We start from the raw sequence: 12,500 nt of genomic DNA on the forward strand, positions 1-12,500 counted from the left end.
AGAGAGAGAGAGAGAGAGAGAGAGAGAGAGAGAGAGAGAGGAGGAGGAGGAGGAGGAGGAGGAGGAGGAGGAGGAGGAGGAGGAGGAGGAGGAGGAGGAGGAAGAAGAAGAGGAGGAGGAGGAAGAGGAGGAAGAGGAAAATAAGATTAGTAAGCTGAGGATCCGGAGATGAAGGAGGAGGAAGCGGATGAAGAAAAAGAAGAGGAGAAAGAAAGAAAAAGAAAACAAGATGAGAAAGAAGTGGAAAAGAAGAAAATAGAAAAGAAAAATTAAATAGAGATTGTATAATTTTACTTTACGAAGAAGACAAAGGAGAATAAAAAAAAAAAAGAGAAAGAAGAGAAAGACGAAGAAAGATAAGAGGAGGCAGTCATGAGGAAGAAAGGAGAAGGAAGAGAAGAAAAATAAAACAAGAAAGACGTGGATAAAGAAAAGAAGACAAATAAGAAGGAAAAATAATAAGAGAAGAAATGAGAAGAAGGATTTGAGGCGGCCATGAGGAAGAAAAAAAAAGAAAAAATAATAAAGTGTATAATTCTAGTTTTACGATGAAGACAAAGGGAAAAATAAGAAGAAAATGAATAAATAACATGAATTGAGGAGAGATTTGAGACAGCCATGAGGAAACAAGAGGAAATTAGAAAAGAAGAAAGGAGGAGGAAGAGAACAAAAAAATTAACCAAAGAAAGTAAATCAAAATTCCATTACATTTTTAACACGAAGAGAAAGAAATGAAGATAAGAAAAATAATAAGAGAGGAAATGAGAAAAAGGATTTGAGGCAGGCATGAGGAAGAAAAAAAAAAGAAAAGTAAAATAAAGTGTATGATTTTAGTTTACGAAGAAGACAAAGAGAAAAAAGAGAAAATAAGATAGAAAATAAAAAAAAATTGAGAAGGGATTTGAACGAGTAAGAAAAATGAAAATAGAAAAGTAATAAAACATGTATATAATTTTACTTTACGACGAAGACAAAGAAAAATAAGATAAAATAAGAGGAAGAAGATAAAAAATAACACGAATTGAAGAGGAAATTGAATAAAGAAGAAAAGAAAATGAAAATAAGAAGAGAGTAAAATAAAGTATATAATTTTAGTTTACGACGAAGACAGAGGAAGAAGAAAAGGTGAAATAAGAGGAAAAATAAAAATAACAAGAATTGAAGAGGAATTTGAATGAAGAAGAAAAAATGAAAATAAGAAGAGATTAAAATTAAGTGTATAATTTCAGTTTACGACGAAGACAGAGGAAGAAAAGGTGAAACAAGAGGAAAAAGAGTAACAGGAAATGAGGAGGGATTTGAGAGAGGAGGAAACAGAAGGGAGGGAGACTGTTCATCCATCAAGGTCTGTAGTTCATCTCATTAAGGTCCTCAGTATTGGCAAGGAGCAGTTATCAACAACACTCCTCCTCTTCCTTCTCCTCCTCCTCCTACTCCTCCTTCTACTCTTCCCACTTCGTTCTCCTTCAGTTATCATTCTCTCCTTACTGTGAAGAGGCTGTGTTTGTGTGTGTGTGTGTGTGTGTGTGTGTGTGTGTGTGTGTGTGTGTGTGTGTGTGTGTGTGTGTGTGTGTGTGTGTGTGTGTGTGTGTGTGTGTGTTCGGGAATATTTCAAAGCGAAAATCGCCAAACTCAGACCTCGCGAAAATGAAGTTCCTGCTTTAATGCTCAGCTGTTTACCGTTAATTATCACATTGTCGCTAATTAACGGACGGAACCCGATGACGCGACAGACACTGCGCCTTTTATTGCCACGTGACAAGACAACTTTTCAATGCAACAGAATTCGTATAGGCTCGTATTCTTAACCTCTTCAGTACCATGACGCGTTTCCATATTCATTCTGCTTACTATTTGGTGATTTTATACAGCTTCTGAAACTTATGTGGAGGATTAAAATAGTAAAGACTGTGGCCGTTAATCTTCTGACCTAAACAGACCCTTTCTAATGTCAATAAAGTGGTTTAATCGTATACAAATCTCAAAGTAGAAATGTGTTCCAGTATTGAAAGGGTTAAACGCTTCTATGCTTCACCTCCATTATTCCAAGACAGTTTATTTTAATTTGCACGAGTTTTTTAAGGTGTTTTTACGGTTCTAAAGGAAGAGTGGTAAGATTTCCACATTAATAACTGGAAAAACACTCTTGAAAGCCCCGCTAATCATCCCGGCGGCCTTGGAAAATAGACGTGGTGTGAGAGCAGAGCGTTTCTGAATGCGGCCTTTGTATTCAAACATCCAGCGATGCTAAGAATAAACACCACACAAGCATAAATGTCTCTAAAAATATCACTCACAAATTATTCATGTCTCTCTCTTCTCTCTCTCTCTCTCTCTCTCTCTCTCTCTCTCTCTCTCTCTCACAGCAAGAAAAAGAGCGAGGGATTTACATTTCCAACACATTTTCCAGTCGCATTCGTAAAGTTCCTTGAAGCAACACACTCGTCTTCTACTCGTAGGTCATCCTGAGGGGTCGTGTAGCCTCGTGCCAGCCTTCCAGCACGTCGTCCCGTCACTTTGCTGGACGCACTGGAACTTTCATGTACTCTGGAAAAGCCTGGAATTTTAGCGACTCCAGAGAATCGTGTAGGTCCGTTTCGAGCGTTTTTTCTGACTCTTTCCAGTTTATTTTTCTCCTTCACGTAGCAGCGTTTCCTTGCTTCTTTCTTCCCTCCAGCAGTGTGCAGCGTCCCAGTCTTTTCCGCTGTGCACTTCCCAAGGCTGGACGGACACACGAGCTTCCCAGACCATTTCCAGAAGGTCCCGCTGCTCCCTGCTCGTATTTTTCCAGCTTCGTTCCTTCCTTCATGTACTCGGGAAGTGGTGGTGTTGCCTCGTCACGTGTGTGTTAGTGCCACAGCTTGTTTTTCCAGTTTTTTTTTCTTCATAGGTACATTTCTGTGGTGTCCCAGTTTTCTCTCTTTATTTACGAAGCTTTTTTGTTTACCCGCTTGTTTTTCACGTGTACCCTTCCAGTTGTTGTCTTGTTCTGGGTACGATTTCCAGAGTTTCCCATTCTTTCCAGTTGCGATACGAAGAGCTGACACCTTTTACGTCTTCCTTTCGTTGTATCTTTCCCACTGGTTGGTTTTACACGTCGTTGTATTCTAAACTCTTACTGTATAGTGTTACTGCGGGTTTGATTTCCAGTTCCATGCTCTTTTCCAGCTACTACAGTGTGGAGAGACGCAGCGGCAGCCTTCCTTCTAGTCACACTATGCAGAGATGCAGCTCATTCTACGTCTCCTCTTTCCTCGTATTCTTTCTCCTTCCTTCCATCCTTGTGGGTATTATTTCCATTCTCTTTTCGTGTTGCAGTATGGAAAGATCCAGCAGTTTTATTCTTTTCCAGTTACAAGAGAGAGAAATGTATCTTTTTCACGGTTCTTCTTCATCTTATTCCTTTCCTTTTGCGCTACACAAACTCGTCAGTGTTATTTGCACAGTCTACATCCGTATTTGTATTATTTTCACCGTTAGTTCATGATACAATAGAGTCATAGCAGTATTTTTTTTCGACTCTACTTTGCATTGTCTCCCTCCCTTACTACATAACCTTATTCCTGCGCTGTCCTCGCCACTCATAACACTCCCCGGACTCTATAAGGCAATAAAGATTCCCTCAGTGGCGCCTGCAGCATCCAGTATAACGCCACTCGCTTGGCCTCAAATCCCCTGGAACACCGTCACCTTTCCAGGACTCTTTTTCTGGATCACCGCAGCACCTCACCACCTCTACACTCCAATGAGGCCTCCCCGATGACCTCATGGCCCTCTCTTTAACCTCCTTCCTCCTCCTCCCGGCGCTCACTGTCGCTCCTGCCTCCTCGCCTTCCTCCACGCTGCTACTTCATGGAAAACTGGGCGTCATTCTTGTCATATTTATCATCTCTTTGTCAGCAACTTTCACGCTCTTGTCCCGGGGAGTCTCTGGAGCTCATTTGCGGCCGCTAGGAGTCTGAGGGACGGCTGAGGAGGACACTTAAGAGGACGAGTTACATGTCTAGCACGAGAGGCGAGGCTGGAAGGACTGCGGGAGGGCGTGGGAGTGCGTGGTGGTATAGGGCGTGCAGGGCCGGGCCAACAGAGCCGCCGCGCCCTCGAGGTTCCGTCCCCTTTAACGAGATCTCATTGAGGCCGCCGGTTCTGGTAGTGGTGGTGGTGGTGGTGGTGGTGGTGGTGGTCCTGTCTCCGCCTCATGTCTGCTGACGACGTTACTATCTCCATTTGTTGCTGTCTTTGTTGTTCGCTGGTTCGCTGTCTCAGTTGTTTCTCGTCCCAAGGAATGTTTGCTCTTTCGATATTTCCGCAGCTCGCCTCGTGTCTCCTCCAGCGTCATCGTTCATCTTTACCTCGCTCTTCGTCCTGTACTTTATCCTCAATTTATTCCACTCACATTTTAACCCTTTTCTCTCCTTATTCCATCTCACAGTACAATAACATTTGACAATTTCCTTTTCTTTATTGTCTCTTTCATCCGACCAATAAATTCTTGTTTCTCGGTCTACTCTTAGTCAACATCTACAGTCTCGAGAAAACTCCATATTTCAGTCTATTTTCTATGTATTTTTAGCTTTCACTCGATTTTCCATTACCTTATTTACTTTTCCTTACGGTTCTTCTCTACACTGCCTCTCCTATCCATGTATTCCTTCCCCTCATTCTCCCCTGCATTACCCTCACGTTCCCTGCATCGGTTTTCAATCTATCCGTTTTTTTATTCCATCGGGGAGTTTCCGCTTTTAACACTAAGCTTCTGTTGCCTTTATCATACATCGCCTCCCTCGCTCCTTCAAACTCGCGCCCTTTTTCTTACCTCTCATTTTCTTTGCAGGAGATTGTTTGGGTCTTGAAATGTGAAGTAATGTGGATTGATTGATGGTTGCGGTAGATGGGAGTAAGTCAGGCAGGTGGAGTGGTGGTGGTGGAGTGGATGGCTGTGGATGTGTGGAGGGAAGAGAACGGTAAGAGATTTTTGTGTGATTGTTGAAAGGAAAGAGCAAGAGGAAATAAAAGCAGAGTAAATGAAATAATAGGATTAGAGAGAAGTGGAGGAAGGTTACAGAGAGAGAGAGAGAGAGAGAGAGAGAGAGAGAGAGAGAGAGAGAGAGAGAGAGAGAGAGAGAGAAAGAGAGAACTGTCAGAAACACGAGATGGGGAGTGGGGGTAGGGGGCGTCGCAACATCCTGCCGTGGTAGTGGTGGTGGTGGTGGCGTCGTCAACGTAGCAGGAGAGAGAGAGAGAGAGAGAGAGAGAGAGAGAGAGAGAGAGAGAGAGAGAGAGGGGGGGGCGAGGGGGTAAGGGGTGAATTCTGGGGCTCCTTTGTGTATTGCGGGTTGGTGGAGGGGCAACGGGGCGGTGGAGCGGGTGGAACGGGAGGTGGCGCGGTGGATGAGGTGGAGTGACGAGGAGGCGGGGTGGAAGGGCGCCCTCGTGGAACCAATGCGCACTAGGCGAGGCGGAGACAAACAGAGCAGGTGTGGCAGACGGAGGGAAAAGGAGGAGGAGGGAAGAGAGGAGGGAGGAAAGAGAGGAGAGAAGAGGAACGAGCCTGGAGGGAATAAAAGTAAAAAAAAGAGGGAAAAAACTAAGGAGAGTGGCTGTGTTGTGAGGCAGGGTGAGCAGGGTGACGCAGGGCAGAGGGGGGGTCATGGGTGAGGGTGTCTGAGGGTGAGGGAGGTGAGGGGCCCAGATGTGACGTTGCCCCGAGCTCTAGCCGTCTCACTTACCACAGAAACAGTTTATCGTGCACATTACCGTGGCTTTTAACCGCTTAGCCCCCCTACCCCCCTCACACTATGAGAAACATAAGGACCCGTTACTAGTAATGGTGTGGTGGAGGCAGCAGTGGCAGTAGTAGTGGTAGTAGTAGTGGTAGTAGTAATGGCGGTGGGAACAATTCAATTACTCATCGTGGAAACATTTTTTTCACATAATTTCAATCCTTTTTCATTTTCTCCTCAATTATGAATAAAAACTCTCCCAGCGGCGGTTCTGAAGCTTTTTTTCCGCATCGTTTTCCTTTCCTCTAATTATAAAAGAAAACCTGCAGAGATGACAGTTCTAGAGCAACACACTGCGGCAAGAGCTTCGTCAGACTGGGAAGATGCGTGCTGGCGGCCCTGCTATGCACTTCAGGGGCTGAGTGTGCGCTCCAGGAAAGGGTAAAGGAAAGGGAAGAGAAGGGGAAGAGAAAGGCAAGGGGACGGAAGAGGAAGAGAGAGGGAAGGAAAGTTGGTGCAGGAATGGAATAGGTTAAGGAAAGGCAAGAGAGCGCAAAGAAGAAGCTTAACTGGACCGCTCCGGACTGGTATGGACTGGTCTGGACTGGTCTGAGCTGACGTGGGCTGGACTGGAAGGAGCGGGAAAGGCTCAGTTGGACTTGCATCAGGACAAGCCAGGAATGAATGCTTGACTGAACTGTGAGAGATCTACTGGACTGGAACGGACTGAATGAAACTGGAAGGGACTGGAATATGATAGACTGGGTTGCAAAAGACTCGACTGGAATGAGACTAAATTAAACTGTACAGCAATGGAATAGAGGAAATTGATACGTAGACAATTAAATTCAACTGTAGACTGAGATGAAGTATGACTGACTGAACACTAACCAAACTCACCTGAAATAACTGAATGTAACCAGATCGCTCTGAACTGAATTAGAGGAAGGAGAGAGGAGGCTGGGAAACTTAAAACCCTGTGATACAAAAGCTTGCATTCACCAAATTACCGGAGCCACGACCGCTGAGAGCATAGTTCCGTGCCTGGCGGGTCCATTGTGTGAAAAATAATGCTCTTTTTCTAATTATCCAACTCGTTTGCGGCGGGGCGACTCCTGCAGGATACTTGCAGACCCAGACGGAGGCGGTGAGGGCAGTGTCTGAGAGGCTGGAGAGTCGCCGCGCCGCTTGGGGTTACTCGAGGTTAAGCTCCGTAACTAGAGTTCTTCCTTATTTTGGTCATTTTCACTCTCAGACTGCAATGGCCGCGATAACTTATGCCAGAGCACCGGTGCAAGTTTGGCGTATGACCGGGGTTACTTGAGGTTAAGCTGCCTTCCGGGGAACTTTGCCTCCTCGTTGTGTTTTAATTGGTGCAGTAGTCACCGTTTGTTCACATTCACAGCCCCGTTAAAACTTGCTTACACGGATTCACTGATAAAAGAAATGATATAGGAGTTTTGTGTTTTGTCTTGTGCACGATTAAGCCATTTTTTTTTTTTTTTTTTTTTAAGAAGGGTCTATGGAGGTTAGAAGATTAATGGCTACAGTCTTCACTATTTCAATCCCCCACATGAGTTTCTGAAGCTGTGTAAAATCACTAAATGGTAAGCAAGATGAATGTGGAAACGCGTCATGGTACTGAAGTGGTTAATGGTTTACTGGATAAATCAAGAGTCTATGATACAAAATAAGCAAAGAAGTTGTGTCAGTGGTTTTTTAAAGTACTGTTCTGATAAAACTCTTTCATCTGTTTCTCTTATTTCATTTTTATTAAATGTTTTCTATATTCTATCGCTACTCGTCTTGAATTTTACACTCCCCAAACACACCAGAACACCACATCAGCACCTAAACAATACAGAACATTCAACACCACAACACCACAATAACACCACAAAAAGCACCACAAAACAACCAAAACACGATGCACCACAACGCCACAAAAACACCACAACAATTATAAGAAACACTCCAAGACATCCCGCTGCGCCACAAATGCTCCCAGTTCAACACGCTCCATAAACCCACAAGTGCACCATAACACACATAAAGCCACGCAAAAGGGAACGTAATGGCGGCACGGGGACACGAAGAACGCACGGTAAACGCTCATTCAACGCTATTTTTCACGCCACAAACGTAATTTACACTGAGAATTATGAGGGAGAGAGATGGAAAGGTGAGTCATTGTCAACACCACCACCACCACCACCAGTACCGTGACAAAGATAAGGATGGAATGATAGTGATAATAGCTAGTAATGATAATCCCGGGTAAAGGAAACACTGATAATGAGGTGCAAATGAAGAATGAGATTATTACCCTCTTCTTTATCTCCCTCTTCTTCTTCTTTAAGTTAATTTTGGTATTATTACAAACCAAAAAGAGGAAATAGAGAAATAAACGTAGATTGACATAAATAAAGTAAATGTACCTCGCAGTTAAGAATATAGAAAAAGATGCATTATCATAAAAAATATATAGAAGATTTGAACATGACTTGCCAAAAAAAGAAAGAAAAGAAAGTACAGAGAAAGGAAGAAACAAAATACAGAGAAATAAGGAAATACAGAACTATATATAAAAGATTCGAACATACTTGCCAATAAAGAAAGAAAAATAAAGTACAGAGAAATAAGGAAATAGAGAACTGCCTAAAATAACACATATATAAAAGCAAAACAACCATACATAACTTAAACAGAAAAAAAAAACTTGGGAATAATGAAGATAACGAGAGAGTGTCGTAGCAAAAAGAGTTAGTTTTGGATATTATTTACCTGGAAAAAACTAAAACTAAAAGAATAAAACAGTATTAATAAAAACGTTAGAAAAAAATCATATATAACTTAGAAAAATATAAGAAAATTGAAGATAAAACGAGAGTGATGTAGAAATGGCATTAGTTCAGCAAATCAGTCACCTGGAAAGACAAAAGAAAAACAAGGAAATAAGATACAGAACAAAAACAAGAAAATATTCATACATAGAAAAGAAAAAAATAAGAAAAATGAAGGAAAAACGAGAGTGGTTAGCAAATGGCGTTAACTAGAAAGAATGAAGAAAAATATAGATAGAATTCAATACAAAATAAAAAAAAAGATAGAGAATTCATATATGACAGAAAAAAAATAAGAAAAATGAAGGAAAAAATAAAAGTAGAAAACTAAAGAAATAAAATACAGAACGAAAACAAGAAAAAACATGGAACAGAAACAAAAAGTGAAGGAAAAATGAAAGTAATGTTGCAAAAAGAGTTAGTTCAAGAAATTAATCTAGGGAAAAAATAAAAGAAAATAGAGATAAAATACAGTAAGAAAACAAGGAAAATTATACATAGAAGAGAAAAAATACAAAGAATAAAGGAAAACTAAGAGTAAAGTAGCAAAAAGAGTTAGTTCAAGAAATTAATCACATAGAAAAGATTAAAAATAAAGAAAAAAAACACAGTACTGCTAGAAAAACAGAAAAATCTCATAAAAAAAAAGGAAGATGAAGAAAAAACGAATGATACAGTAAAGGACATTAGTTCAACAAATCAATCATCTGGAATGACTAAAAGAAAAATTGAGATAAAATTAACTGCAAAAACAAGAAAATAATGCATAGAAGAGAGAAAAAAATACGAAAAATGAAGGAATAACAATGTAGTAAATTAGTCACCTGGAAAGAAAAAATAAAATGCAGTTAAAAAAATAAATCATACGTAAAACAAAAAAAAAAAAGAAAAATGAAGAAAAAAAAAACTGAGTGATGGAGTAAAGGGCGTTAGTTCAGCATGTGTCCAGCGCCGCCCGTCCTTTCAAGATCAGCTGACGAAGAGGACACGGGCGTCGTAAAACAGGAGAGGAATGACCAGAGGCGACACGAAGGATTCCCGCCGCGACCCGCACAAAGGAGGTCAAGGAAGCGCGTGGTCGTAGGATTAGATCGGCCTTTGGGGGTTAGACAGTCCAGGTCAGGTTAGGACACGCTTGTCTTGTTACGTTGTCTGTGTGTGTGTGTGTGTGTGTGTGTGTGTGTGTGTGTGTGTGTGTGTGTGTGTAGTAGTAGTAAAAAATGGTCGTGGTGGTGATGATGGTGGTAATGATAGTAATGGTAATAATGATGATGGTGATAATGATAACAGTAATAATAAGAATATTAATAATAATAATAATAATAATAATAATAATAATAATAATAATAATAATAATAATAAGAAGAAGAAGAAGAAGAAGAAGGAACAAAAGGAATGATGAATTTTAGTGTTTTACCATTTCTCTCTCTCTCTCTCTCTCTCTCTCTCTCTCTCTCTCTCTCTCTCTCTCTCTCTCTCTCTCTCTCTCTCCCCTTCCCAATAAGCATTCTTTCACCTTTTATAACTTCTCTCCTCTTGTCAATAAATGGTCGCTTCTCCCTCTCTCTTTCTTTCATCCCTCTTCCTTCCTTCCTTCCTTCCTTCCTAACTTCCATCCTTCTTTCCTTGCTTGATTGCTTCCTTGCTTGCTTCCTTGCTTCCTTACTTTATTCCCTCCCCTCCTCGTATCTCAGTAAGACAAAAAGCATTGTTATTTATGAGAGTTTAAAAGTTAAAATGGAACTTATGTATGTGTTTACATAATGATAAGACAAAGAATCTCTCTCTCTCTCTCTCTCTCTCTCTCTCTCTCTCTCTCTCTCATACATTATAAGTGTGTCTCTCGTTTTCTACCGGTATTTCTCTCTCATGGATTAATCTCTCTTCTCTTCTCTTTGCAGATCTCGGAGGGAAACGAAGGAGGGAGAGGGCAGGAAGGAAGGAGAGAGAGAAGTGATGGAGAAGCTGACACGAGACTCCTCCTTTCTCTCTCTCTTCCTCGCTGACAGGGAGAGGAAAAGTGAGGTTTGGGAGGCTGAGGGAGAAGTAGGAGATGAATTGGTCGTTCAGTGAGAGGCGAGGGAGAGGCGAGGGAGAGTGAAGGAGACATAGGACTGTAGATGTAAGGAGAGAGGAACTACTGTGTTGAGTGTCGATAGATGTGATAGGGAAGGAGAGTGAGTGTGTCAAAGTGAGAATACATATGAGAGAGAAGAGTTTTTTTTTAATGTAAGATAGGAAAGCTGGCGAAGGGCAACATGAAACGAAAAAACTGGCCCACTAAGTTGCCAGTTCCCCTGCAGGTCTGAGAGAGTTAGCCAAAAAAGAGGATTAAATGTCTTGAAAAGTGAGAATAAAGAAGTAAAAATAGTATATGATGAAGAGGATAGAATAGTGAGCTGAAATTAGATATAAGAAAAGGACACAACAACAAAATCAAGTAGAATAGGTTTTAGTAGAGAGAAAATGATAAAAGAATAAATAATGAAAAACCCAAACATGATAAGAGAGAGAGAGAGAGAGAGAGAGAGAGAGAGAGAGAGAGAGAGAGAGAGAGAGAGAGAGAGAGAGAGAGAGAGAGAGAGAGAGAGAGATTAAGGAAGGAGACAGGAGTAAGTGTGAGACATAGTAAGGACTAATAGTAAAAGAATAAGAGTTAGAGAGTGAAAACTGGAGACAAAATTAAATAGAATCACAGAAAAAGAAAAAAAAATCTTAGACATACGAGATGCGAAATGAGCCTCACAAAATATCGATTAATTAACTAAAGGCTGGGAAGAGAAAGAGAAAGAGAGAACGAGAGAAGGAGTGGGTAGATCGCAGCACTGAAAACACCTGGCCACGATGCTCACCTGTTCCCACCTAGCACCGCCAAGTTACGTGGAACGCCCCGCTAGGCAATGACCTGGCACCGTTTTCGTTTCAGTAGTGTCTTGCTGTGATGCCCAGAGTGTGAGGCGCCGCGCAGAGACCCGTGTGTTCTGAGCGTGACACGAAAGCCGCCCCCCCGTGACTCCCCTGGTCTCGGCGGTGTGGGAGTGGTGGTGGCGGCGGAGTGTCACGTGTTCTACCAAGTCACCAGAACACAACACAAACACACTGGGAATCTCAAAACTTGTGTCTGACGTGTTGTAGTGCGCGCGTGTGTGTGTGTGTATGTGTGAGTGCCGGTGCTGAGTCGGTGCTGAGTCAGTGCTGAGCCAGTGCTGAGCTAGTGCTGAGCTAGTGCTGGGCCAGTGCTGCGTGGTGCTGGTTCCCTGTGCTACTTGTTATCTCGAGGAAACGTAACAGAAGAGGTTTGTCACCGATTCCTGCTCACCACATCACCACATCATCACCAGGAGGACTACGCAGCATCACCATCGCCAGCATCACCACCACCACCATCAGCACCCAGGGAGGAATAGTGCAGCACTCAGCACCGCCCCCACACCACCTCAGACGCAGCCATGCCGCCGGGCAAACACCTGAGGAAACCTGTGTGCTCCGAGTACATTCGAAGACACAGTTTCCAGTCACAAGGATTCTTCGGTGAGTCATTTACTTCTTTTGTACATGAGCTACACTGAATCCTTTATAATCTGCCTCATTGCGATTCTCTCTTATTCAGCGTTTTTATTTTAGCTTCTTTCTTTTTCACCTAGACTCTATTCTTTTCTTCTTAGTAATTCTTTAACTTTTTTTTTTAATACGATTTATATTGAATCCTTTATGTAATCCGCCTCATTGCGATTCTCTCCTCCTCCGCCATTTAAGTACAAACGTTTTATTTTTTTTTTTTTCATAAACTAAACTGTATTCTTTTCTTTTCCTTTATTGTTCTTTTAACCTTTGTATCTTGTAGTATTTTTTGTATATAAGTTACACCAAATCTTTTTTTTTTACCTGATTCCTTGTGATTCTCTCCTCTTCAGTGTTTTCATTTTAGCTTCTT

At 41.8% G+C, this 12,500-nt stretch overlaps 1 protein-coding gene across 3 annotated transcripts in view; it reads left to right on the forward strand.

Annotated features, from left to right (window-relative positions):
• Positions 1-12,500, forward strand: part of LOC123507415 (protein SSUH2 homolog) — a 264,828-nt gene that overhangs the window by 24,799 nt on the left and 227,529 nt on the right. Inside the window, exon 2 of one of the 3 annotated variants that reach the window (XM_045260247.1) lies at positions 11,493-12,097. In XM_045260247.1, the coding sequence (XP_045116182.1) occupies positions 12,016-12,097 (82 nt within the window). In that variant the 5' untranslated portion in view covers positions 11,493-12,015. Of the gene's footprint in view, positions 1-11,123; positions 12,098-12,500 lie in introns of those variants that run through there. The other 2 variants (XM_045260248.1, XM_045260249.1) reach the window with 2 other exon arrangements.

Source organism: Portunus trituberculatus, chromosome 22 (assembly GCF_017591435.1).
Source record: "Portunus trituberculatus isolate SZX2019 chromosome 22, ASM1759143v1, whole genome shotgun sequence".
NCBI lineage: Eukaryota > Metazoa > Arthropoda > Malacostraca > Decapoda > Portunidae > Portunus > Portunus trituberculatus.